Here is a 27,706-nt window from a genome sequence, read left to right on the forward strand (position 1 = left end):
AGGTGACACCGGCTGTGCTTGCTGAAGAACAGATGAAGAGTACTGAAGTGAAGATGCTGATATCGCCCTTCAAGGAGTCATTGAGTTCCTTGAGAAGAAGAAAAAGAATATGAAATGTTGAGGAAGAAGATGATAAGAAGAGAGAGAGAGTTAACAAGAACAATACAAAGAGGGCTAGAAACAGAAGAGGAGGGATCATCCATTAAATATCAAAAACTTATTTCGTTGTTTTGATCGAATTAAATAAAAATTGATTCGCTGCCAAATACAGATTTATCGCTGTTAATGGATCAATTCTTAGATTATCATGAAATGGGTCGTGAACTGATGACGCATATAAATTGTCAGCATCTGCTATTTTATTTCTTATTAAATTAATTAGATTGTCTTTTTCAAATCACCATCCACATTCAGATGAAATGATTGGAGCTTAATGTTCTTTTACCAATACTAATACAACACTACTATATTCATAAAAGAAAGTCTTTGAAGTTTGCCACGTCACAGAACAAATTTAAGAAAAAATAATGGCCCCCATCTGAAAGTCTCCAACTGGGCTCTGCTCCGTAAACGGCAGCTAGAGTAAGCTCTGTTTCTCTCATCGGTCGGCGTCAATACAGCAGCAGGTGGAGTCTCAATCGCCTAAAGTTTCATTTGTAAGGTAACCCCGAGGTACAATTTCTTTATCCATTAATCGAAATTTTCATAATACAGTCTTTTCTTCTTCTTGTGATCGCAAGTCCTGTGGTGGAAAATTATTGTTTTTTGATATTTTTGTTAATAGGTTCGTGAAAAACTAAGAAATGAAATTAACTCCGAGAGAAGTGGAGAAACTAGGACTCCACAACGCAGGTTACCTTGCACAGAAACGACTTGCTCGTAACTTGAGACTTAATTACACTGAAGCTGTTGCTCTCATTGCCACTCAGGTACTTATTTTCTCCCACCAATTTCATTATTGTAAGCTTAAGAGAACTTTTCTATATACATTAATTCTAATGTGAGCCTGAAACAAACAAAATTGATTTTCTAGGTAATATTTTCTAGCCTGAACTTCCAACAGTTTCTTTTTGGCTGTTGATTCACTTTTTGATTTTGTTAAATAAATGGATTATAGATTTTGGAGTTTGTTCGTGATGGCAATAAAAGTGTGGCAGAACTTATGGATGTTGGAAAGCAACTTTTAGGGAGGTATTATGTGAGTTATGTCTCTCTTGTTATTGTTTGTTTAATTTTATTTTAAGTGTAATTTAGCTCTTCTTTTTTTTCTTTAACAGGAGACAAGTTCTTCCAGCCGTTCCGCATCTTTTGGATACTGTCCAGGTATTAAGTTTGAGTATTTTATATGCTAGTATTGAAGTTTCATTTTGAACCTAGCAGTATGGTTGAGTAAATGAATGTTGAACTCCTTTAAAAATTGTGGCTTCTGTTTTGCTTAATCAAGGAAGTCTGATCGCAGGTTGAAGGAACATTTCCTGATGGGACAAAGTTGATCACTATACATGACCCAATTGCAAGTGAAAATGGGAACCTAGAGCTAGCTTTGCATGGTTCTTTCCTTCCAGGTTAGGACTTGGCTTGGTTTGTAAATTTGGTTAATTCCATAAGGACATCTGGTGTAAGCTCTCTTCGGGTACCCTTTCAAATTCTTTATTTCATCACAATAATTTTAGCTTCAAGGAATTTTTTCTGCTTGCCTTTAAACCTAAGAGTTGTTATTTGTACAGTTCATATCCTAGAAAGGATCTTTTAAAAAGAAAAGCCAAAAATAAAAAAGTTTCTCGTGATGACTGGCAAACACTGTATATACATTTTTTTTTTCATTCCCTTTTACAATTTGTGGGCAGCTATGGCATTTACATCCTAAGTTGTAGACACTAAGTTAATTCCCAAAGAGACTTGTGGAAATTTGACCATTGGTCTGGAAAATGCTTAGATAGTTGGATTTAAAAGATTGAGATTCCTGATGAGCCAGGACAGAATAATTCTTTGAAAAATTTATGTAAACAGCCTTCCATATTTCATAATAGAATTGAACCTTTTCATTCCTGCTCATGTTCCTATGTAATGAAGTTTTCCTAGAAATATGTATTATTTGCTCTACATGTAAGAGTCTGACAGACTCATGAACAGTGATGGAAGAGCATTAATTTTGCAGTGCCAGCTCCAGACAAATTTCTAGAAATAGAGGATGGCAAAATTCCTGGAAGAGTTATCTCTAGAGATGGATCAATTACACTTAATCATGGAAGGAAAGCAGTAATCCTCAAAGTTGTTAATACTGGCGACAGGCCAATTCAGGTCCTTGCCTTTCGTTCCTAATTCATATTTATATACTCTTTCCTTGGTGTGTCATCCAACTAAGGCTAATTTTACATCAATGTTTGGCTGCGAGTCGACTGTGTACTTATTATTTGACTTCAGGTTTTCAAAGACGGAACTTCTACATTACATTGATGATAATTTGGCCAAAATAAATATTTCAGATGTTTTATATTGAATCACTAGGATGGTGTTGGCAAAAATAATTTAAAAATATTTCAGGGCAAGGATCTATTCCAGAAATTACCAGCACACCAGCTGGTATCTTTATTGGTATTTTTGTCATGTAAACTTTGTTATTTTAAGTAGTAATGTGTCAAGAGGCATCCTCTTTTAACTGACTGAACTAGCATCTGCTGTTTGCATTAACAAGTTGACTGGGAAATGAATTTTTTGTCTACTTATTGATCGATTAGCTTTCGCGCAGGTTGGTAACCATTATCACTTCATTGAGGTCAACCCCTACATGGTTTTTGATCGAAGGAAAGCACATGGCATGCGCTTGAACATACCAGCAGGAACAGCTACACGATTTGAGGTTGAATCTCTTGCCTTAATTATTTCTGACATCTATAATGATCTATTTTATTGATTTCACACGATTAAGGAATTGCTTACCTTTATCGTTTGAAAATATTTCTTATCAAATGAGCATGCCTTGGTGATACCATTATAGGCTGAATAATTTTGGCTTCTCGTATCATTGTGTAGAACTCAATCTTTGTAATCAGGCCACAGTTTTTTATCAGCACAAAATAATTAGGAGAGCCACTAAAGAGATTATGCTGAAAATTCCTGAGACAAGCTTCAATGGGAGTTTAAGATAATATTAATGTTTTTGGTGGGTGTATTTTGTCAAAATCTTCTAGGGAACTTCTTAAATTTTATGAAATAGAGAGTAATGGTAGTCTGTGTTAGGAGAGAGCTGACCTCTAATTTCTCTATCATTTATTGAATATTTACGATTCCCTTATATTCATGTGCTGAGACATATCAGTGCTTTAAATCAATGTTTTCTGTGCATTTTAAGTTCTTTACTGGATCTTTTACTTTGTCAGCCAGGGGAAAGTAAAATGGTCAAACTTGTCAGTATTGGAGGTAATCAAGTGATCACAGGTGGAAATGGAATTGTTGATGGTCATGTTGGTGCCAAATTCACAGAAGCAATGGAAGCTGTAAGCGTTAGAGGATTTGGGAACCAAGAAGAGCCAAATGCTAGGTTTAGCATTTCTTCCAAGCAATTTTTTGCTGCTTGTTTTACTTTTATTCAAGTAGACAGGATTTTGATAAGAATCCCATTCAAAGAATGACTGGTTCAACAAAGTTGCCTTAACTCAGCACTGATTCGGCAGTGAAGGTACAATGGAGAAGGTCCTCTTTCACCACTGTTATTACTCGAGAAGCTTATGCTAACATGTATGGCCCACCACTGGTGACAAATTCAGCTTGGAGATACAGACTTGTACGCTGAAATTGAAAGAGATTTTGCTGTTTATGTGATGAATGGGTATTTGGAGGCGGAAAAGTCATAAGAGAAGGCATGGGCAGTCATGCAGGCATCCACCAGCTGACTCTCTGGATACTGTAATAACAAACGCTGTGATCATTGATTAGCGGAATTGTAAGGCAGATATTGGTATTAAAGACGGTCTTATCATCACTCTTGGGAAAGCTGGCAATCCAGAATCATGAACGATGTACATCCTAATATGATAATTGGGGTAAGTTGCATCACAAAAGTGAGAACGTAGAGCAATAATAAAGTTGTAATTTGCTACTGTCACCGGCACATACTTACACCTGCTCATTTTTCAGGCAACACTGAGGTTATTGCTGGAGAAGGATTATAGTAACTGCAGGGGCCATAGATTGTCACGTGCACTTCATATGCCCTAACTGGCATATGAGGCAATTTCAAGTGGTGAGGAACAAGCTGCCAATATTAGACATTGTGTTCGTGAAAATGTGCATAAAGTGGATTATGTTATATTTGTATCCTTACTTTTGAAGATATTTATGAATTTATTGGTAGTTGATTTTCATGTTTTTTCTTTCTCCAATGGTGAGAGTGGGGAGAAGAATGGAGATCTCACCTTGGATGTTAAAGTTTACAATAATATCCACTGGATAATGTAAAGAACATATCAAATTCATGTTGTGTGAAACAATGGTACAACTATCAAGTATGGCTTCATGGAAACACATATATTGGTATGATAATGACCATCTTCTGAGTGTTGCATGGTCATGAGCCTGTTTGGTTGAATGGTTGATCAAAGTCAATATAGGTGTAATGAGAATATGGATGTGATGCATCTGAATTAAGATTTTTGGCAACAGTTGACTGTGGAAACAGAAACTTATAAACCAACCCATTTACAAAAGTTTTTGATGAGATTTTCACCAAACCTTTAAATATATGTAGGCATTACAACGTTAGTGGGAGGTGGAACTGGACCTGCTGATGGGACACGTGCAACTTTGTACACCAGCTCCATCACATATGAAGTTAATGCTGCAATAACTGATGACTTGCCTCTAAATTTTGGCTTCACCGGAAAGGTATGCTTATGTGTTTTTGTACTTATTTCCTATTTAATTCTTCAGGACGGTTCAAGGCAGATATCTTTCGTCATTATCTGATATGACCAGATGATTTATCCCAAAGATAAAAGTCTGGATGGCTTAAAGCCTTCATCTTTGAACTTTATTACTTCCATTGTTCCTTCTGCTTCATTATTCAAATCATTGTTTCCTTCAGGGAAACAGTGCCAAAACCAATGAGCTACATGAAATAATTAGGGCTGGAGCCATGGGGTTGAAGCTGCATGAGGACTGGGGAACTACTCCTGCAGCAATAGACAATTGTTTGGCTGTTGCTGAAGGATATGACATTCAGGTTTACCTCTAACCTGAATCCTCTTAAATTATATACTTGAACAGTTTATGAGTTTACATTTAAAACAGTCTGTTTTTACCTGGTAATTGTGCAGGTTAATATCCATACTGACACATTGAATGAATCTGGATTTGTGGAACACACTATTGCTGCATTTAAAGGGAGGACTATTCATACTTACCACAGGTACAAGTTGCATGTTGCTGTCCACCACAACACACACATGCTCTCACTTTTGCAATATGTTTTTCAATCTTCCAGGAAATATAATTCATAATTGGACCATTAAATGCTATTACAAAAGCAAAGTTTCGTTATTTCAAGGTGCATTGTCAATGAGACTTTGCATGTAGAGATGGAATAGCAAGATTTTACTAGTTTTCCTTTGTTGAAACACATCTTGGTATTGGCATCAGAAAGGCTACAATATTGCATTTTGACCCTGTTGATTGTATGACAATATGCATCCTTTTTTATGCTTTAGGTTTTTTCGCTGTCAATACGAGCAGGCAATAAGTTTTAATAGTTTTCCATGTACATATCTTTAAATTGTATTATTTGTCAGTAGGGTAAATGGTTGATGTACAACATCCAATTGAGAACAAGTATCTTTTGACTTTGTTATGAGGATGATATATGTTGGTCGTTTAAGATATTTGGTCAAATTTTAAATTTCAATGTCATAACTTTCATTTTTGACTAAATTTCAGTTATTTTATTTCTTTCATGTATTCTCTTAAATATTTGGTGAATCTGTCATATTAATTGTTCAATTGATTAACAATTTAAGATTACTTCATTCTAAATTGAACTTCTAAAATAGAACGTTTTAGGATATTTATGATATAGATCATGATTTTGAGCAGATATATTACAATTGGATTTTTCTAGTGCTATTTAATCATAATTTTATTTTAATTGCTAATATTAATTTGGATTCCTCCTCAAAAAATGAAGTCATTGAAATCCATTGCCCTAATGCTATTATTTTTCTATAATTTTGTTAATCTCTTTCTTTTTGCTTTTTCTTCATTAAGAGTAAACAAAGGATATCTCAATTTGGAGAGAAATTGGGAAATCTATTAACTTTTATGGTTTGTTTTGAAGTTTCTTTTTTTCTTTTTTGCATCTTTTTGTGCAGTGAAGGTGCAGGTGGTGGTCATGCTCCAGATATTATCAAAGTTTGTGGTGAAAAAAATGTCCTTCCTTCATCAACAAACCCAACACGGCCTTTTACTTCTAATACTATCGATGAACATCTTGACATGCTGGTATGAGAAGACAACAGCAATAATGACAAAAAGGTTTAAAGAATTTGTTATTCTCAATTTTTTTTGAATTATTGCAGATGGTTTGCCATCACCTGGACAAGGACATTCCAGAAGATGTAGCTTTTGCTGAGTCAAGGATAAGAGCTGAAACGATAGCTGCGGAAGACATATTGCATGATATGGGTGCAATTAGCATTATAGCTTCTGATTCACAGGCTATGGGTCGAATTGGAGAGGTTCTTTATTGCTCTTTTCCCCTTAAACTGTTTGTTTGGCATACAGTCTTTCTCCACATGATTGGTAAATAGTGTTGATTGTTTTGCTAAATAGTTTTGATTGTTTCCATTTGAAGTGACTTGTATTGATAATTGCAAGTGACTTCAGAATCTTATATCTTATGGAAAAAGGCCACCAGTTAGAAGAAAGTTATGATTTGGACTATATTAGAAGCATTCAAGTTATTCAAATATGTGTTGAATTAAGGTCATAAAGAAAACATTTGTGTACAAAGAGACATATTTATAGCATTTGAAACAGCATATATATAGATATAGACTACGTAAGGAATGTCATTGAGTAGGACCGAGACACTGTTGGAACACTCAGTAATATGTAATACGTGTTTCAAAGAGAGAGATCAATATACTTTCTTGCTCTGAAACTCTTGATTCTGCATTATTTTTGTTCTTTCAGCATTAAACCCCTGTAGCATGTAACTTATCTGTTAAAGGCCTGTAACGACTAAGACATTTCAACCATCCAAATCTTAGAATTGAACTGCTACCTGTTACCAGGTGATATGTAGAACTTGGCAAACTGCCCACAAGATGAAATCACAGAGAGGACCAATTGGTCCTAGTACATCCGACAATGACAATCTTAGGATCAAAAGATACATAGCAAAGTACACTATCAATCCAGCAATAGCTAATGGGTTTTCTCAATTTGTCGGTTCTGTCGAGGTACGCAAGTTCTAACCTCTATGAACTCATTTATGCTGTAACTTGGTCTGTGTTATGTATAAGAAATTAATTGGTTTGAACTATTGTAAAAAAATCTTCTTTTTGGGTAAGTAACTATTGTAAACTTAGTATTGGATTCACATTAAAATTCTGTGGCTGATAACTACAGTACAAGGTTTAATTAGAAAGGTATGCATGCTAATATACATTAGATTGATACAAAATTCTGTCATTCAATTTAGCATCACATGATTTATTTATCTAATCTATAATTGGAACCTTATGTTCTGGGGTAATCCATCAAACATCAGCCATTGTATTCTATAATATTATTCTAAGACAATGTATTCTCATTGTGATTAATCATACTTCTGCAGGTAGGAAAGTTGGCTGATCTTGTTCTATGGAAGCCATCTTTCTTTGGGGCAAAACCTGAAATGGTGATCAAAGGTGGTGTAATTGCCTGGGCTAACATGGGCGATCCAAATGCAAGCATTCCCACACCTGAGCCGGTATATGCTGATACTATTGCTATATTTATATAATCAAAAGACTAAGACTACTGGTTGCTCACCTTGGCGAGTTCAAAATGGTTTAAAGCAAAAGCCTAGTCATCCAACATGCTTAGACCACTGGTTTCTGACGCATTTAAGACATGATTTGTTGCAGGTTTTGTCAAGGCCAATGTTCGGAGCATTTGGCAAGGCTCCAAGTGCCAACTCCATAGCCTTTGTCAGCAAGGTCTGATCTCTTATCTCTTTCTTTATCCTTCTCTCTTTCTCTCAACCCCTGAATGACATTTAAACAGCTTTCTTTTGTCACAAGCAGGCTGCTTTAGATTGTGGAGTAAAAACCTCATATGGACTGAACAAGAGAGTGGAAGCCGTGGGCAACGTTAGAAAACTCACAAAGTTGGACATGAAGCTCAACGACTCCCTCCCAAATATCTCAGTAGACCCAGAGACATACACAGTGAAAGCAAACGATGAGGTTCTTACTTGCGCTGCAGCCACAACAGTTCCCCTTTCCAGGAATTACTTCCTCTTTTAGTCATCATCCAGAACCATTTCTGAACTAAAAATAAACAAAGATCATTCAAAATTGAGTCTCACTTTTTCAAAACAAGGTAACAAAAACTCTTTAGTTAAATAAAAGCAGTTTATATCTCTTGAAAGTATTTGTCTGTTTCTAAGAACAAGGAAAACGTGTGTTTGTCTGTTTTAGAAAACATGTCAACACAATCTATCAAAATTTAATGAAGCAGAATGCAAGTGACCAAACGTAATGGTGGGGTCTATATACATGTGAAACACTTCTAAGTTTTGTCTTCTCTTTCATGTCTGTATGTAAGATTTAAGGAGTTTGAAAATAATCCTCAACATTGTTTTTCGGAAACATTAAACAATTGAGGACCAGTAATCGTTGTAGCTTTGACAGATATGGAGTCTTGAAATGAATAGAACTTTAGGATCAGTTCCCATCAGCTGGTGATGTGTTAGCTTTTCCTTGTCAGAAGTTTCAACCATGGTTTAGCTCTTTGCTTTCTTCATCACAATTCACAAATTGATTTTCAATGACAGTGCATGCTTCATGGTGGGCGCTTCATTATGTGCCACTTATTATCATGGCATTTCCATATTCCATTTTCAAGTGCATGTCCTATTCTGTGAGATATTTTTTTCACTATTTTTTTGCCTTTCATTCAGGGTAAACAAATCAATTATAGAATAAATAATATCTTAATGAATAACTACTGACATTGTAAATCATGTGAACGAACTTGTTGATTAATTAAATTAGATTTTAAAAAATATAATTGAGAAAAGTGATAACCTTAAAAAGGATAGAGAAACCATCACTGGGTACTAGGTCGTTTAGCGATCAATTAAGACTTTTGGGTGTTTATTCAAGACGTTCTAAGTTTGATCCACTTAGGTTATTAATACAAATAATCACATCGAGAATTTACCCAATTGTCAATTACAGGGCTTCGAAAGGTAAGCAAAGGTGCATGCTAATTAAGCCAGACACTTTGGTTATTGGGAAAAAAAAAAAAAAAGGATAGAGAGCATGAAGACTAACCTACTATCCAGTGTAGGTGATATTATAATGTAATCTTGGATCTACTCAAAACATATGATAATCAAAGTATAATTAATAATTAAATATGATAATTGTTAAATAATGTGACACTATACATATCTCGTGTTCTCTGTCAGTCAAAGGGAAATTAAATTTATTTTTAATATATATCAAAGATTCAGACGCGAATTATATATATATATATGTTAAATTTACTTGGTGGTGTTTTTGATGGGAAGATAACATTTAACTAAAGTGGGGCTGATTTAAACTGGCCGCCCAAAAAACGTGGGTCACGTGAGACGTATTATTTGTTTTTAAATAAAAAATTGTGGCTCCAAATTTCTCTATCTTTCGTAATCACTATCACTTCTATACACGTAAGTAAATTTTGTACAACTTGTTTTGTAATAAGGATTTTAATAAAAGTGTGGTTTCTGGAAGCAATTATTAAAATGCAGACAGACTAAAGTAAGTCAAAACATTTTAACGCTTGTTTTTAGATCACAACATATTAATTAAGAGATATGCTTTATTTTTTAATTCGATTTGTACAGATGATTCACGTTGAGGAAGTCAACATTCAACAATCCATTTTTATCGTCTATAATTAAAATAAGACTTTGATTATTAAATACAATTTTTTCGATGAATCTTCTTTTGTTTTCTCTTTCTCATTTTAATTATAATAATTTATAAATTAATATAAATAAAGAATAATAAAATTGTTAATACTATAAAACATGAAAGGACTAATAAGATTAGTATAACTTATTGGGACGGGTCAGGCATAATATAATGCCATATAAGTGCATGACAAGTTTTAATTAAATTTTTCTAAATGTGTACGTAGGCTGATGGACACTTTTGATTCAAAAAAAAAAAAAAAATTAATTGTTTAGTTATTTTGAATAATATTTTTAAAATATTATTTGTAATTAGAGTTCAGTAATTATTACGAGGTAGAATTTAAAAATTAATTAAAAGACTCTCTTAGGTTTGCTAATTTAACTAAATACTCTAATATATAAAAATTTTATAAAATGACAAAACACCTCCACCCATCCCACAGTTACCAGATTCTAGTCACCACTGTCGGAATCTGGCGTTATGGTGCACAATCGGCCAGATCTCTGGTCTTTTTCAGCCAAATCCCTCATAGATCTGATCAAAAAATGTCAAATCTACAGTCAGATTTGATCATCGCTATGGCCATCAGCGACAACCAGATTTGGCCTTTTCCAATTAAATCAACAATGAATCTGACTAGAAAATGTCAAATTGATGCACTATCGGCTAGTTTTGCTCGATAATGCACCGTTGTAATAGATTCCAGCCACCACTAATGGTGGTTGTCGGAATCTGGTAACAATGGGTGGGTGAGGGTGTTTTTATTAATTTATAAAAAAAAATTATTAAGGATGTTTTTATTAATTAACAGTGGTGAAATCAACAAAGCTACGGACACCGAAAATTTTGCACCGAAAATGTGTACCAGCCTACGTGTAACACGTCTCTGATTTTTTTAACAATTTTTTTCTAGTGAACGGCCGTCCATCAAATTTGGACGGCTGCTCACTCACATGGACGTCTGTCCATATTATATGGACAGGCGTCCATATACAAGAGACGGGCATCCCTATTTAAATGACGCCCGTCCATAAATAAAATATGAAAAAAAAAAAAACTTTGGGGATGGCCGTCCCTTACGTTTGGACAGGCGTCCATTCCTAATGGACGCCCGTCCCTTATGTTTGGACAGTCATCCATTAGGAATGGATGACCGTCCATGCTTTAAAAAAAAAAAAAAAAAAAAGAACGTTTGGACGGGCTAATGGACGCCCGTCCATCATTTACGTTTTTAAAAATAAAACAAAAACTTACAGTTTCATGTAAGGCTGATGGGTTTGAGATCGCCAATGCAGTTAGGAAGTGTTCGTATCTCACTTTCAATCCAGTGTCTTTCATTCTTTTCTTGAGTATATGGATTCGCTTACTTGCATTATCTATTCGACGAGTATCAGTAAATGCAGTATCAGCTACTGGATTGCGACAACGAGCAAGGAAGCCACGCTTTTCTCCCGGCTACACTGAAAGGCCGCTTCAGTACAGAGAGCAGCAAGATCTGCTCCCACATAACCATGGGTATCTCTTGCAACTCTTTCAAGATCAACCTAAAACATGCCATCAAATAAGAATGTCACTATACTAAAGGAAAAAGACATAAAATGATTTATAAAGAGAAAAGACATAAAATGATTTATAAAAGACGATGAGATGAAGCAGATAAGAGTCCTGCATCTTCCATGCTTTTAGCAAAAGTTTATAATTATATTTTTAATTTAGGGTAAGAGAACGAGAAGTTTTGAATATTTTAAAGTATCTATGACCATAAATGCGATCAAGCTCTGGTTCAGTCTCAGTTTAATCCTTCTCTTTTGTGTGACATGCAGTTAATCATGGTTCAAGAATTGCGTAGCAAGTTGGAGCAACTGGAGACGCTGTTCTCCAGGTTGAGGTCCCTCAAAAATCCTAATGACCTTTGTAAAAAGATTTAACCAGAATGAGAAAATAATAAAGATTTGTTTAAATATTAATTACCTTACCATCAATGTGGAAAACAAAAGCTAGTAACCCAGAAGTTGGAAGTCCCACCAAATACTATGAAGCAAGATTCACATATGCATCTATCTTCTGCCAGCCGCAACCTCTCGCTACGCCTAATCGTTCAACAAAACACTTTGTTTCACTGTTGAAAATTGTTTCTAATCTAATGCAAGGCAACCATGGTGGTGTAGAGATTGTTAAACAAACCTGAAAGAACGCACTGGCGAGCATCAATGAAGGTGGAAGGTGGAAGCTGCAAGAATGGGATTCATAGTTGCTACATATGTGACCACTTCTATGTCTCTGCTATAAGCATAACCCCATTTATTGCAGATCGATACCAGTACTATTGCCCCCACAATGCCCTTAGTAATAGTCAGGATTAAGCCTATGCATACTTTTCTTGAGTATATGGATTCACTTACTTGCATTATCTATTCGATGAGTATCAGTAAATGCAGTATCAGCTACTGAATTGCGACAACGAGCAAGGAAGCCACGCTTTTGTGAACTCTTTCTAGTGATAGCAATCTCATGCAGTATCTCCTGCACATCATCAGCCAACTTTTTGACGTCCTCCAGCCAGTCTAGTACGTTTGCATCCTGGTTGAAGTTCTGTAGCTTATCCTTATTCTCTTCATCGCTACTGACTTCCCCGAAAATCTTAAACTCTTACCTCCATGGAATTACCTTTTTACAAAGGTCATTAGGATTTTTGAGGGACCTCAACCTGGAGAACAGCGTCTCCAGTTGCTCCAACTTGCTACGCAATTCTTGAACCATGATTAACTGCATGTCACACAAAAGAGAAGGATGAAACTGAGACTGAACCAGAGCTTGATCGTATTCATGGTCATGGATGCTTTAAAATATTCAAAACTTCTCGTTCTCTTACCCTAAATTAAAAATATAATTATAAACTTTTGCTAAAAGCATGGAAGATGCAGGACTCTTATCTGCTTCATCTCATCGTCTTTTATAAATCATTTTATGTCTTTTTTCTTTATAAATCATTTTATGTCTTTTTTCTTTAGTATAGTGACATTCTTATTTGATGGCATGTTTTAGGTTGATCTTGAAAGAGTTGCAAGAGATACCCATGGTTATGTGGGAGCAGATCTTGCTTTTCTCTGTACTGAAGTGGCCCTTAAGTGTATCCGGGAGAAAAGCGTGGCTTCCTTGCTTGTTGTCGCAATCCAGTAGCTGATACTGCATTTACTGATACTCGTCGAATAGATAATGCAAGTAAGCGAATCCATATACTCAAGAAAAGAATGAAAGACACTGGATTGAAAGTGAGATACGAACACTTCCTAACTACATTGGCGATCTCAAACCCATCAGCCTAGCATGAAACTGTAAGTTTTTATTTTATTTTTTAAAAACGTAAGTGATGGACGGGCGTCCATTCACATCCAAAGTTTTTCTTTAATTTGTAGAAACCAAAATAATGGACGGGTGTCCATTAGGAATGGACGCCCATCCAAACGTTCATTTTTTTTTTTTTAAAGCATGGACGGGCGTCCATTCCTAATGGACGACCGTCCAAACATAAGGGACAGGCGTCCATTAGGAATGGACGCCTATCCAAACGTAAGGGACGGCCATCCAAAATTTATGGATGGCTGTCCCAAAGTTTTTTTTTTTTTTTTTCATATTTTATTTATAGACGAGCATCCTTTAAATAGGGACGCTCGTCCCTTGTATATGGACGCCCGTCCATATAATATGGACGGGCGTCCATGTGAGTGAATGGTCGTCCAAATTTGATGGACGGCTGTTTACTAGAAAAAAAATTGTTAAAAAAATTAGAGGCATGTTACACGTAGACCGGTACACATTTTCGGTGTAAAATTTTCGGTGTCCGTAGCTTTGTTGGTGGTGAAATAACGAAACAACCGCAGCCTCTCTACACAATAGCGAAAACCCGTAGATAATAGATGATACACTGAAAAATCATGCCTCTACCATATTATTTTATTTTAATAAGTAAACGACTTTTTCGGTTTTACCTACCTAAGTTTTGTCTTAATGACAATTTTTAATACAAAAAGTTTCAAAATATAACTTTTTCATCCAAAATTTATATTTTGCTAATACTTAATATACATTTTACTTTCTTAATCAAAAAATTTTTACAATCAAATAATTGTTAGCAATCGGTGAGAAATCAGATAGTAGAGTGAGAGATATTTTATAGAAAAGAGATTAGAGGTTCAAATGAAGATAATAAAGATAATTTTTACAATCAGAATCGATTTTTGGTAGTAATGAAATACTAACTTTAGTTGAAAAAGTGGTATTTTAAAATTTGTTGAGTAGGAAAGTGTCTTCAAGGCAAATCTTGGGTGGAAAAAAAGTCGTTTACTCTGTTAATAAATATTAAATACGATAATTAGTGCCTTATCAGTTCTCTCTATCCAAATTACTCTTCTTTAAATATTATTACTGTTTTGCTGATTTACATCCTACCTACAATTTATACGCTCCTTTGTCATGTGAGATCACCTCCCAATAAACCATATACCATAGCTAACTTCAGTTCCATCTTATTGGTTCGTGTCTTTCACGATCTTTATGTTGACTGGTGTTCTCTTGTCAGTTACCACTAATAATTATATAAATATAATACTTGTCTTTGTCTCCCGGTATCTCTCTCAGCTCCCAACGCTTCAATTGAGATAGTAAATAAAAAAACGGCACCGTTTCGTCTAAGGCCAAAAGTAGATCACCTTTTTCTCTTCATTTTAGCATTGACTTGAAGCGACCAGCAGAAGATGTATACAGTAAAGCCAATGTCTTCAGCTTTCAAAGTACACCTCTTGACTGGCCCTGCTTTCCGGCGAGCTCCGGCCATCTCCAGAGCCGGAAAAAACGGGGTTCCCCGGCTGACCCGTGTGGCCCGTTCTACGTTCTGGCCGATTCGGGCCGTGGTGAATAGTGACCAGAACAAAGCTACAGAAACTGCTGAAAAGTCAGTGGAGAGAAAGGACGTTAATGGTTCCTTGTTAGTTTCTCCTCCTACTGAAAAAGAAGGGATGGTTGACGTGAGAGCAGTGATCACTATAAGGAAGAAGATGAAAGAAAAGCTCGTTGATAAGATAGAAGATCAGTGGGAGTATTTCATTAATGGGATTGGTCAAGGCATCATGATTCAGCTTATAAGTGAAGAGATTGATCCTGGTTAATCCATTACTTTCTCTTCGTAGCTTTATTTTTTTTTTCTTTTCAAGTCTTAATAGCTTGTATTTGTTTACCCCTGAATTTAACGGTTATATGAGAAAATATAACGGTCTAAAATTAGTTCTTGAGTGGATCACGTTTGTTGTTGCTTAAAGGTTTTTTTTTTGTTTACATAATCAATGAACTTGTCTTGTTGTTCTTGCAGTTACGAGCTCAGGGAAGAGTGTGGAATCTTCAGTGAGGGGGTGGTTGCCGAAGCCATCAAGTGATTTTAACATTGTTGAATATGGAGCTGATTTCAGTGTGCCATCTGATTTTGGTAATCCTGGGGCTGTTCTCATCACAAATCTTCATGGCAAGGAGTTTTACTTGTTGGAGATTACTGTTCACGGTTTTGATGGAGGCCCCATCTTCTTCCCAGCAAACACATGGATCCATTCCCGGAATGATAATCCTGAAAGTAGAATAATCTTCAGAAATCAAGTGAGAACTACCAAGCAATATTACTATTTGTCGTTTTCCCTTTGTTTGTATCCACTAAAGTTTGATGAATGGCTTTGAATGTGTACATTATGACTGTGAATAAACAGGCATATCTACCATCACAAACACCAGCTGGTATCAGAGATCTAAGACGTGAAGATTTATTGAGCATTCGTGGTAATGGAAAAGGAAAGAGAAAGGTTCATGATAGAATTTATGATTATGATGTGTATAATGATTTGGGAAATCCTGATAAAGATCAAGATCTTGCTAGACCTGTCCTGGGCAATGAGGAATGGCCTTATCCTAGGCGTTGTAGAACTGGCCGACCGCCATCCAAGAAAGGTATTCTGTTCTGAATAGTATTATTATTATTATTTTGCAATTTCTTCATGTTGAACTACCAATTCATTGGGTATTTTTCATGAATTTCTTAGATCCTCGTTCTGAGAGTAGAATCGAAAAGCCCCATCCTGTGTATGTACCTCGAGATGAAACTTTCGAGGAGATCAAACAGAACACTTTTTCTGCTGGAAGGTTGAAGGCTGTGCTTCATAATCTTATACCATCAATTGCGGCTACATTGTCAAGTTCGGACATCCCCTTCACTTGCTTTTCTGATATTGATAAGTTATATAACAATGGTTTCTTTCTAAAAGATGATGAACAAGACACAAAGGAGAATCCATTAAATGTGATGAAACTGGTTCTCAGTGCTGGCCAAAAGTTATTGAAATATGAAATCCCAGCTGTTATAAAAAGTAAGTTGTCCACGCACTTATCTTTCTCTATAGACTATAGAGCGGTACATTAAAATCTCTGACCACATCTACTTTTCAATCATTTCTAGAGGCACTTAAGGAAATCCTAATCATTTCTGAACCTTTTTTTTTTTTTTACTTTGTCCAGGTGACAGGTTTGCATGGCTGAGAGACAATGAGTTTGCTCGCCAAACTTTGGCTGGGGTTAACCCAGTGAACATTGAGATTTTGAAGGTAATATTTATGACCATTTCTATCTGTTTCTTTGTATATTATGCTTAAATTATGTCCTGGAAAGTTTCAAGTGATGTTCTATTACAGGAATTTCCAATTCTCAGTAAACTGGATCCTGCTGTTTATGGACCTCCGGAATCAGCAATCACAAAGGAACTGATAGAGGAAGAACTTAGTGGAATGAGTGTTGAAAAGGTATTGATATCATGTTTGTTATGTAAATGAATTCATGCCCCTTTTTGATCCGATGCTTAATTTCATGGACGCCTTACAATTTGTATGTTAAGTCAATGGAACAACTTAAAGCTAAAACAGAACAGCCATCTATTGCACCAATGTTTGATTGCTGCTCTTCAAGTTCATTATAACAATTGAACTAACTCTCAAATATTTGGTGATACAGGCTATTGAGGAGAAGAGATTGTTCATTCTTGATTACCATGACATGCTTTTGCCATTTATCAACAAAATAAATTCTTTGCCAGAGAGAAAAGCTTATGCCTCTAGGACAATTTTTTTCTATACCAAGAAGGGTGTTCTGAAGCCAATAGCTATCGAACTTTCACTTCCTCCAACACCTTCATCGCCTTGGAATAAACGTGTTTACACTCATGGACATGATGCTACATCGTATTGGATTTGGAAGCTTGCAAAAGCTCACGTTTGCTCAGTCGATGCAGGAGTCCATCAACTAGTAAATCACTGGTAAATAATTACTGATTTAATTACAGCAAATTTTTTAATGTTGCCTTATTGATTAAGCTTAATCCTTGCTGTAAATTTTTTTTCAATGTATAACTAATCTGAATTGATTCTAAAACCATGAACATTACTTAAGACTAATACCATATCTGGATTTCACAGGTTGAGAACTCATGCTTCTATGGAACCTTACATAATTGCAACACACAGACATCTTAGCTCAATGCACCCTATTTACAAGTTGCTTCATCCTCATATGCGCTACACGCTAGAAATTAACGCGCTTGCACGGCAAAGTTTAATAAATGGAGGAGGAATAATTGAGGCTTCTTTCGGTCCAGGAAAATATGCCATGGAAATAAGCTCTGCAGCCTACAAGAGTATGTGGAGGTTCGATATGGAGGCATTGCCTGCAGATCTCATTCGACGGTTAGCTTCTGATGCATTAAAATCCATAATTCTTTGCATTTTACTCTTCCAATTTCTTAAAACTAAAGATTGTAATCACCTGCTGATGAAAATTTTCAGGGGTATGGCTGTGGAGGATCCTTCAATGCCCTGTGGTGTAAAACTTGTAATTGAAGACTACCCTTATGCATCGGATGGACTTCTTGTCTGGTCTGCTATAGAAGAGTGGGTAAAATCCTATGTCGAACACTTCTATTCGGAGCCTAATTCTGTCACATCTGATGTTGAGCTCCAAGCATGGTGGAATGAGATTAAGAACAGAGGGCACTATGACAAAAGGAATGAACCCTGGTGGCCAACACTCAACACCAAAGAGGACTTGTCCAAGATAGTTACAATAATGATCTGGATTGCTTCTGGTCAGCACGCGGCCATAAACTTTGGGCAGTATCCCTTCGGAGGATATGTCCCTAACCGTCCGACTCTGATGAGAAGACTCATCCCACAAGAAAACGAGCCTCGTTATGAGAAATTTATTTCAAACCCTCAGCAAACGTTTCTGTCTTCTTTGCCGACTCAACTTCAAGCCACTAAGGTGATGGCTGTTCAAGACACCTTGTCCACTCACTCTGCGGATGAAGAGTACCTGGGTCAGATGAGCAAACTGCACGGTCATTGGATCAATGACAATGAAGTTCGGAACATGTTTAATAAATTCTCTGCGAAGCTAGAGGAGATTGAGAAGATAATAAATGATAGAAACAAGAATAATCATCTTAAAAGCAGATGTGGTGCAGGCATTCCCCCTTATGAACTGCTTCTTCGTTCGTCAGGTCCAGGAGTAACCGGTCGAGGAATCCCCAACAGTATTTCCATCTGAAGGATTTAGCTGAACTGAGGCCTTAGTATCTTTTTTCTTGTTTCTAGTTACAAGTGGCAGTGTACACCATTTTCTTTTGTTAAACTTGTGCATTTGTAATCATCTTCAGTAAATGTTTTGGACCTATTGTAACCCCCAAAAGTAGGTTATAAAAAGCTCTGTAATTTGTAGGTGAGATGTAACAGACTATGAAAATTACAATTATGTAAATTGGCTCTGAGTCTGACCTTACCTTTGAAAAAAAAAATACAAACTACAGCTAGCAGCTTTTTTTTTTTTATTTTTTTTTTTTTTCACTCTTGCCAGTCATAATCAGTGGTTATTTTGGTTATTGGATCGCAGTGATTAGGCCCGGCCGGCCGATTGAACAGGTTCAACCGCCTCGGGTTACAAATGTTCATATTCATTCAAAAACCTACAAATTAGAACATCAATCCACGAACAATTAAAGGCTGGAATGTTATGGCTTTTGAAGATGAATGGTCAGTGAGTGAAATGGTGACGATGGAAGTGATTTTCGATGAGTGAATCAATCGGAAATCGCAAAAATAAGTTGCTAGAAAAAACCTGTTGTTACCAGAGATTGGGGAGGCTAACGAGGGAGGGGTGAGATGTCCACACCGATGGCGGTGTTTAGGATGTTTTGCAAGATTGCAAATATATAGGGACTTATATGTAATTTTTAAGGGTATTTTTATTGGATTTCAAACCTTTGGACACCGGTTAAACTGCTCGACCTGAGACCCGATGGCGTGGCCGGGTCACTGCACAGGTCAGGTTTCTAATCAGTGTTGGGTTTTCGCCCACAATCCTTATCTGGCCGAACTTCTGTACATTTGAAAGGATGGATTTTACAAATGGGTTATACCATATGCAATTTGACCCGAAATATATTATACAAATGGCCGAACTTCTGGGAAGATAATAATAAATGACGATAACATGTGTGAATTTTCATTTATTTGCATTTATTGAATGCAGCATTTCCAAAAATTTTACAACTTGGAAATAGTACTTGATTGTGCAAGTTTGATTAATTCCTTCCTCAACACTTTACCTGACGCATTCCTGGGAAGGGAATTAATGAAATTCACCTGTCGTATTCTCTTGTATGGAGCAACCTACAGCCAGAATTTCCAAGAGATGAGGGGGAAAAACGGTTTAGATCAGTCAAAATTGCATATTCTATTATTCATAAAGCAGCACACCTGTTTGTTAATGAAATCCATGATCTTTGATTCATCAATGATTCTTCCACATTTTCTCACCACAAAAGCCATTGGTACTTGACCTGCTAGCTCATCTGGGTACCTGCCATATGATGCTAGTTACACATAATTTGTTCGATTAAACAAGATTCATCGTTTACCCCCTTCACATAGAACCATAAAGTAGAAATGAATCAAATGACATACGGAATCACAGCTGCATCAACTATATCCGGATGAGATTGGAGTAAATGCTCCAGTTCTGCTGGGGCAACCTAATACAATGTGGAAATATGCACATCATTTACAGAATTGATTATTCAAACTAGAAAATTAAGTGAATTTGAGACTGCAACAAAAGACCTCAACTCCAACCTGGTATCCTTTGTATTTGATCAATTCTTTTATCCTGTCCAGGTAAAAAAGAAATCCCTCATTGTCTATGTAACAAAGGTCTCCAGTTCTTAACCACCCCGCCGAATCCAGAACATTAGCAGTTGCTTCTTCATCACCAACATAACCTGTAAAACGTTAACAAAATCCACGCAACTGCAAGTAAATACAAACATATATGACAAGAACAATCCTCAAATGATAAACAAACAGACAAACAATTATACCCTTCATATTGAATGATCCCCTGATCCAAAGCTCTCCAGGTTTTCCAGGAGGCTGCGCAATGCCCGTATCGGGGTCAACAATTTTAGCTTCACAATTTGGTGCTAGTTTTCCTGTAGCTCCGACTACCTGGCATTCTTTTGGACCCTCCGTTCCAAAAACTCGGCCGGTTGATTCAGTCAGCCCATATCCCTTCATACCATTAAAATCAATTCGTCTTTAATAAGAATTTAACACCATCAACAGTAACTAGATTCCACTCTGAATATGCCAAACTGTTAAAACTCAATTTACTAACCTGAGCTAGTTGCACTTGAGGTAAACGTTGCTTTAATTTTTTAATAATGCTCAACGTCAAAGGGGCTCCACCACAGGCCAAACTTTCAAGCTTGCTTAAATCGTAACCGTTCATCGAACCACCATCTTGAGCCATCATAAAAACGATGGGTGGAGCCAAGGCCACGTAGTTGACTCTCAACTCCTCGATAGCTCTCAAGAAAACCCCAAAATCAAACCTTCCCATGCACACCAAACTCTGCCCCAACGCCAAGGCCGTCACACAGTACCGGAACCCGTAGACATGGAAATACGGAACGGCACACAACGCAACAGCGGGAGTCTCTCTCACTGAACGAACCGCAAGAGCTCCCGCCAATGAAGATATCCAGTTCCGTTGAGTCAAGACCACCCCTTTGATCATCCCCGTCGTCCCTGAAGAGTACAAAATCGCCGCCGGATCCAACTGCGAAACACTTACCCGGTCCAGCTCAGAATCCAAATCCCGTTCATCCAATTGGCTCGTCATGAAAGATTCAAACTCAAGCGAGTCAAGAAGAATAGTGCCGCATTTAAGCGAGGGGATTATATCAGCAGCCTCTGACGTGGCAAACGCAATGACCGGTTTTGAGAGCTGAATTTGGCGGAGAATCTCCGGTTTCGTATTGGCGGGATTTGAAGGAGAGACGGTGACACCAATTAAGAAGAGAGAAAAGTAAAGAATGGGTACGTGGATTGAATTTTGGGAGAGAACAAAAGCTGTGTCGTTCTTGGAGAGGTTAAACTTGGTTTTGAGGGAGAAAGCGAGGGTTTTGATGCGAAGGATGAAGTCAGAGTAGAGAATGCGGCGGCGGGTGAGGGCATCGATGAGGGCGGCGGTGTGCGGCGGCGGAGGGTGGGAATTAAGGATAGAGAAGAGGTAGGAAGTGATGGAAAGAGGAGTGGTTAGAGGAGGGAGAGGAACAGAGCGGCGGGGGCTGTGGTAGATGTTGGTTTGGGAGCAGAAGCCACTTCGAGGATCGAACTGTTGGTTAGCCATTACTGATGGGAGAGGTTTTGGTGAAAATTGTTATGAAAATGAAGGGCATAGAGACCGTTACATGCAATAGATGAGATGAGCGGAGAGTTTGATTTGGCGAGAACTATTTGATTTGAAATGTTGAATTCACGTAAAATGAGATTTAGAAAGAATCCGTACAATTAAAATGCGACATAATAGTTCATAATTAATCAGTTTGTATTTAATTAAGTAATAATCTATTATAATTAATCAATTTATATTTAATTAAGTATGATCCATTATCAATTGACACATTGTTTTTATTAGAAAAAGTTAATAAAAAAGGTTTTTCAATATAATATTATTCGATTAGAAATTTTCATTTCTCTTTCAAATAACAAATTCGAACCACCCCCGCCAATATCGACCACACCATCGCCGTCTATCCTCTTCCACTATGGCTTCCAACCGCATCGCCACTCTCAATTGCCATTTATCTTTTTCCTCTTCCACTGCCACTCTCTCCATCGAAATCCTCATTTCCCTCTCAAACCACTCTCAAAGTCAGATTACATAGACTTTAACAAAGAAGGGGTTTTATAACAATATCCAAAACCAGAGGGGGCTTATTGTTATATCGGCATCTAGAAGGGACTTAATTTATCTTAAAAATAATTATGAAAGAAAATATTTTTTCGAAAATTGTTAGGAAAAAGTAGAGGAGAAACATACATCTTTTTTCTGATAAAACAAATACAATATCCTAACGTACTGACTATTCCTATGGATATATCATTTATTTTAATTTATATATGATAATACATTTTGATATATAAATTAGTTTGTACATATAGTATTAAAAATGAAATAAAATGACAAGATTAAATAAAAATACCCAAGATTAAACAAGGCTCAATCAAAGCTGATGAAAGAGACTCAATTAAGCCCAAAGACAGATATTATGGATCAATAGCAAATCATAAGCCCAAACATTCAACTGTCCATTGGAAATTACTCCTACAGTTAGATTTTGGTTGTAGATTTGATTGAGAAAGACTTGATCAACGTGATTACTTTAAATTTTGATTAATACTTTAAATTAAAAAAAACTCCCATTCCAAGAGTAAAACGTGAATGGCTTCACGCCATAGAATACGACCACTTGGTAACTCTTCTGTCTGATTAAAGAAAAAAAAAAGACAAAAAACAAAGACCCAAAACAAAGAAAAGAATTATTCCAGTTTCCCAGGGGAGAGCTTTTCGATCAAAATTCAGCAAAATCTACAACCTTTATCCTGTACCTGCCATTCTATCATATTCCATGTACCCTACCAATCAGTATCTTCATATAACTTCGAACCTATCTTCACACAGCTTTTGCTTCTTACTTTTCAGAAACAGATGGACGTATGAAAATTTTAATTAATCGTAAAGAGTTTCATTTTATTTAATTAATAATTGAATATGGAATAAAATAATGAATAAATTGTGCCGGGTAGATCAAATAATCAATCTGGGTTTGATTCTAGTACAAGAAATGGGCTAATGAAGAGGAGGGCAATCAATGGTAGCTGGATCTATGATTGAACACCACTTGTCTTTGTCTCTCTTCAATTCAATTCAAACATTTTCTTTCTTTGAGAAAATCTCAATTTCAAGTCTTTGTCTAATCTGAAAACCCATTAATCGAACAATATTGACAGCTGTTTTTTTTTTCTTGATAAAAAGTAAAATCTGAAACATCACTTCTACTTCTGGTAGTAAATTCATGGCTGATCCTCACATAAACGTACAACAAACAGACCCACCTCCCGCCCAAATACCTCTTCTCAATTCAAACACAAACCATACTCAAAATAATCATCAACATCAACAACACCCAAACGAAAACCGTAACCAGCACCAAGAAACCGATCTTGACAGGACGCTCAAAAGGCTTGAAAATTTTCTGTCTATTCTTGGTTTCAACCAGTCTTCAGTTTTGGGTTTTGTCTTGTCTTGGTCTGCTTTTCTACTTATTGGAGTGTTGCTCCCAGTTGTGATACTTGAACTCTCCAATTGTCCTGGGTGTGAGAAGGGTCAAATTAAGGATTTTGAGCTGGTTATTGTGGCATCTCAGGCGTGTGTTGCGGCTGTTTCTTTGCTTTGTCTTTCCCATAATCTTCGTAAATATGGTATCAGAAGGTTTCTTTTTGTTGATCGTTACAGTGGCCAAATGGCCCGCTTTAGCAAACACTACATTCAGCAGATAAGGGTAACCATTACTTCATACTTTTCATGGATTTATTGTCTCCGGTGATCATTTCGAGAAGTTCGATGATTTATTGATTACTATTGCAACTTATTCTGANTTTTTTTTTTTCCACAAATTGTATATACCTTTGTTAATTTACAGTAAAAAACCAACAACAATAAACGGGTAGAGCAAAAAAATAACAATTATCTAACAATTAAACTTTATAAAGTATGTAAAACTATATATAATTAAAATTGATAGACTTATACAATGTATGTACTCCTATAATAGATATTAACCAATTGAAACATCCCATTATTCAAATAAACGTGGATCAAAGAGCTTAAACGCTGTGTCCGGAGAGGTTAGAGCCTGAAGCTGATGAAAAATAAAATTGAAACATATTTTTCAAGCAGTCATTTTTTAGGTGGCTTTAATTGTCTTTTCAAATGTACAGCATTTGAGTGCCTCCAATTTTAAGCATGAAATTATAAAGAAAATAGGAACACTATAACAGCCAATTAAATAAAAAGGCAGCTAGAAGGCTTTGATTAATTCTTCCACTGGCAAAATAAAAAAAATAAAAAAAAATACCAATGATTAAGTACCGAACCTTAGTGACAGTATTACATGCACTGCCGACTTATTTTCTTAACCTTGATTCTTAATAATAGCATTAAAATATATTTAAATCATCCAAAAGTCTGATAGATTAATATTCTTTTTATCTATCAAACATTTAGTACAACATAATTATTGTTTTAAACATCGCAATTGTTGGGAAAAAAATGTTTAAAAAATGAACCTACTATGTGTAGATGCAAAAAATCTACTGTTACAGAAATAGGGTTTGATCCCGTAAGGTTGAGGCCATTGACAATCCGCTGGACCTGCACACATGAATAGACAAGCGTGAAGTTTACAGAAAACACCGGGGTGGTGTTTGTCGTAGGCACTCTGACACTCAAGTCAACAAGGCTGAAAGAGACGATTTAATAAGAATTAGGGAAAGAAATATTACTGGAGGCTAGAAGGTGTAAAATTCTCGGGAACAAGAATTTAGGAGCAGGGAGGTGATTTTGAGTATTGAATAATGGAGATTGAATGAATTATGAGAGGGCAGACATCTGTTTATATAGTTAAACTAAGGGGTTGGAATCCTAGTAAGACACTGAGTCCTACTTCGGGAGATAATCCCTATCAGGAAAGAAAGATATTTTTTTTGTCCTTATCAGGTTATATTTACTAGTTTGAGTAAGATTCGAGATCTGAACAGAAGAGTAAATAGAATGAGATTCTGATTTCCTATTTATGGACTATTGTAGGCTAATGGGCCGGAACCTAATTTTAGCTTGACTTGTAGGATGACCCAACTTATAGAGTGGATAGTTCACAAGGTGAATTTAAGCGTAGACCCAACTAAAATTGGGCTAAGGCCTAAGGTCGTGACATATTTATTTCGTTATTGGGCCTCGTCAGGCCCAAGACGATATTTGGCCCATACAGGTAGCCCCTCATTCTCTAAGTTAAAGAGTATTTAGCTTAAAGAGTAGATTTAATCGAATGAGTGCAGACTGAGCAGATCAGTGCTAGCAACTCACTTTCCAAGTTAAAGGGTATTTAGCTTAAAGGGTAGACTTAATCGAATGAGTGCAGACTGAGCGGATCAGCGCTAGCAGCTCGTTAGGTCGGATGGACCGTTGTTTGAAATGTGAAAGTTCGCTCGACCAACTTGAGTTGGGAGGAGTTTGCTCGACCAACCTGAGTTGGGAAAAATATGGAGGTTCGCTCGACCAACCTGAGTTGGGAGAGGTGGGTTCTCGGCCAACTTGAGTTGGGAGGAACAAGAAGACTCGCTCGGCCAACCTGGGTTGGTAGGCGTTTGCTTGACCAACCTGAGTTGGGAGTACTGAGTATCTTGGAGAGTATGTTGTTTCTTCTATAGGTGTAAGAATGTGTGAATCATAGTCCTCTGCTGAATCACTTCAAGATGGTAATGTGTATCCCCCACTCAGCTTGGCTCATGCTGATGAGTTAGACGGTGCTAACCGAGCGAGGAATTTGTCGCTGATAAATATGAGATGGTAATATGTACCTCCCACTTGGCTCGGTTGAGTGGACGGTGGATTAGGTTGATTGACCTCATGACCTCTCATTAGGCCAAGCTGAATGGGCCGCGATATGAATCAATTGGATCCCACTTGTGTAATAGATGTCGCGACACGAGTGTTGTGTATTGGCTCGACTGTCGGAGCTGAATTATGCCTACATCATGGCGTCGCAGAAATACAAGGTGATTGTGTCGAGTTGTATGAAGCTTTAACTTATTACACACGTTCTCATTGGTTGGAGCCGAACGGAATGATTTTAGACATTGGAGATTAATTGAATATAACCATGTTTTGAGATAGTTGAATTGCATACATGCCACGTGTGTTTTATATTAAGGCCAAAACAAATATTATAATTTAAAAAGTTACCTTTTTAGACGATTTCACCGTCTCCTTCTTTTTGTTTCCTTGGAATTGATGTTGAGCTTATCCATACTTGCAAGTGATTTGAACAAAAACAATTAGGCAAGTCTTGAAGATACCTCCCACAAGCTTCACAGGGGGGCATCCATCTTCGGTTTCGTAGAGGGCTTTGCATCTTTCAATTGAGGCCGAGAAAGGTGAAGCTGGGCGAAGTAACACATAAAGAGTCGAATGGACCTGCACGGCCGAATGAAGCTCATAATGCGATGGACCTGTGTGATGCCGAGTGGGAATTCGAGGCAGAATGGAGACAGACCAGGTAGGATCAGGCGAAGTCTCCCACTGTCACATAAAAGGGGTCGAATGAGTGGTCCACTTCCACTGACGATAGGATGCTCCAGGCTGCTGATAACTTGATGGTCCGAGTCGTGTAGACTATGTGAGTTGTTTGAGACTGAGAGCTAGTGAATCTACTTGGGAGTGTACGACAAGTAGAGTGAAGTTTTCATGCTTGTTTGATGGTTCAGGTGCATGGAGAATTGTCCGAGTTGAACCTTATTTGGTGAGAGCAGGGTAACGCCGAGTGGAGAAGTTCTCAATAAATCATCTNTATGGAATTTTAAATACCATTTGACATGAGGCTTGTTTTATCCCATATATAGATTTCTTAAGCCTACAAACCAAATGATTTTTCCCCTCTGAAATAAAACATTTTGGTTGTTTCATGTAAACCTCTTCCTCTAGATCTTCATTGAGGAATGCATGTTGTTTTCACATCTATTCAACGTAGCTCCATATCAAAATGAGCCACCAATGCCATGATTATCCGAAATGAATCTTTCTTTGAAATAAGAGAGAAAGTATTGTGATAATCAATTCCCTCTTGTTGAGTGAATCATTTGGCCACAAATCTTGGCCTTATATCTTTTAATATTGTCTAAAAAGTCTCGTTTGGTTTTAAAGACCTATTTACAACCAATGACCTTTCCCCTTTTTAGGTAATTTAACAAGATCCGAGACTTGGCTATTAGCCAAGGAATCTAACTTATCCTTCATGGCATCATACCATAATGTGGATTTATTTCCATTCACAACCTATG

At 36.7% G+C, this 27,706-nt stretch overlaps 2 protein-coding genes and 1 pseudogene across 2 annotated transcripts; 2 read left to right on the forward strand and 1 right to left on the reverse strand.

Moving 5' to 3' along the window:
- The first annotated feature begins 467 nt into the window (after positions 1-467).
- Positions 468-8,739, forward strand: LOC116112573 (annotated as a pseudogene).
- Positions 8,740-14,920: 6,181 nt separating this feature from the next.
- Positions 14,921-18,933, forward strand: LOC116112536 (lipoxygenase 6, chloroplastic-like). Its single transcript, XM_031398663.1, has 9 exons — positions 14,921-15,326; positions 15,532-15,809; positions 15,917-16,154; positions 16,247-16,570; positions 16,719-16,804; positions 16,892-16,999; positions 17,208-17,509; positions 17,669-17,935; positions 18,035-18,933. The coding sequence occupies exons 1-9, from the start codon at positions 14,921-14,923 to the stop codon at positions 18,792-18,794; spliced, it is 2,769 nt and encodes a 922-aa protein (XP_031254523.1). The 3' UTR covers positions 18,795-18,933.
- An 856-nt stretch (positions 18,934-19,789) lies between these two features.
- Positions 19,790-21,935, reverse strand: LOC116112581 (4-coumarate--CoA ligase-like 9). Its single transcript, XM_031398707.1, has 6 exons — positions 20,919-21,935; positions 20,623-20,812; positions 20,378-20,523; positions 20,210-20,277; positions 20,003-20,105; positions 19,790-19,915 (listed from the first exon to the last, which is right to left on the reverse strand). The coding sequence occupies exons 1-6, from the start codon at positions 21,933-21,935 to the stop codon at positions 19,790-19,792; spliced, it is 1,650 nt and encodes a 549-aa protein (XP_031254567.1).
- Between the last annotated feature and the right edge of the window lie 5,771 nt (positions 21,936-27,706).

Source organism: Pistacia vera, unplaced genomic scaffold (assembly GCF_008641045.1).
Source record: "Pistacia vera cultivar Batoury unplaced genomic scaffold, PisVer_v2 Contig663, whole genome shotgun sequence".
Lineage (NCBI taxonomy): Eukaryota > Viridiplantae > Streptophyta > Magnoliopsida > Sapindales > Anacardiaceae > Pistacia > Pistacia vera.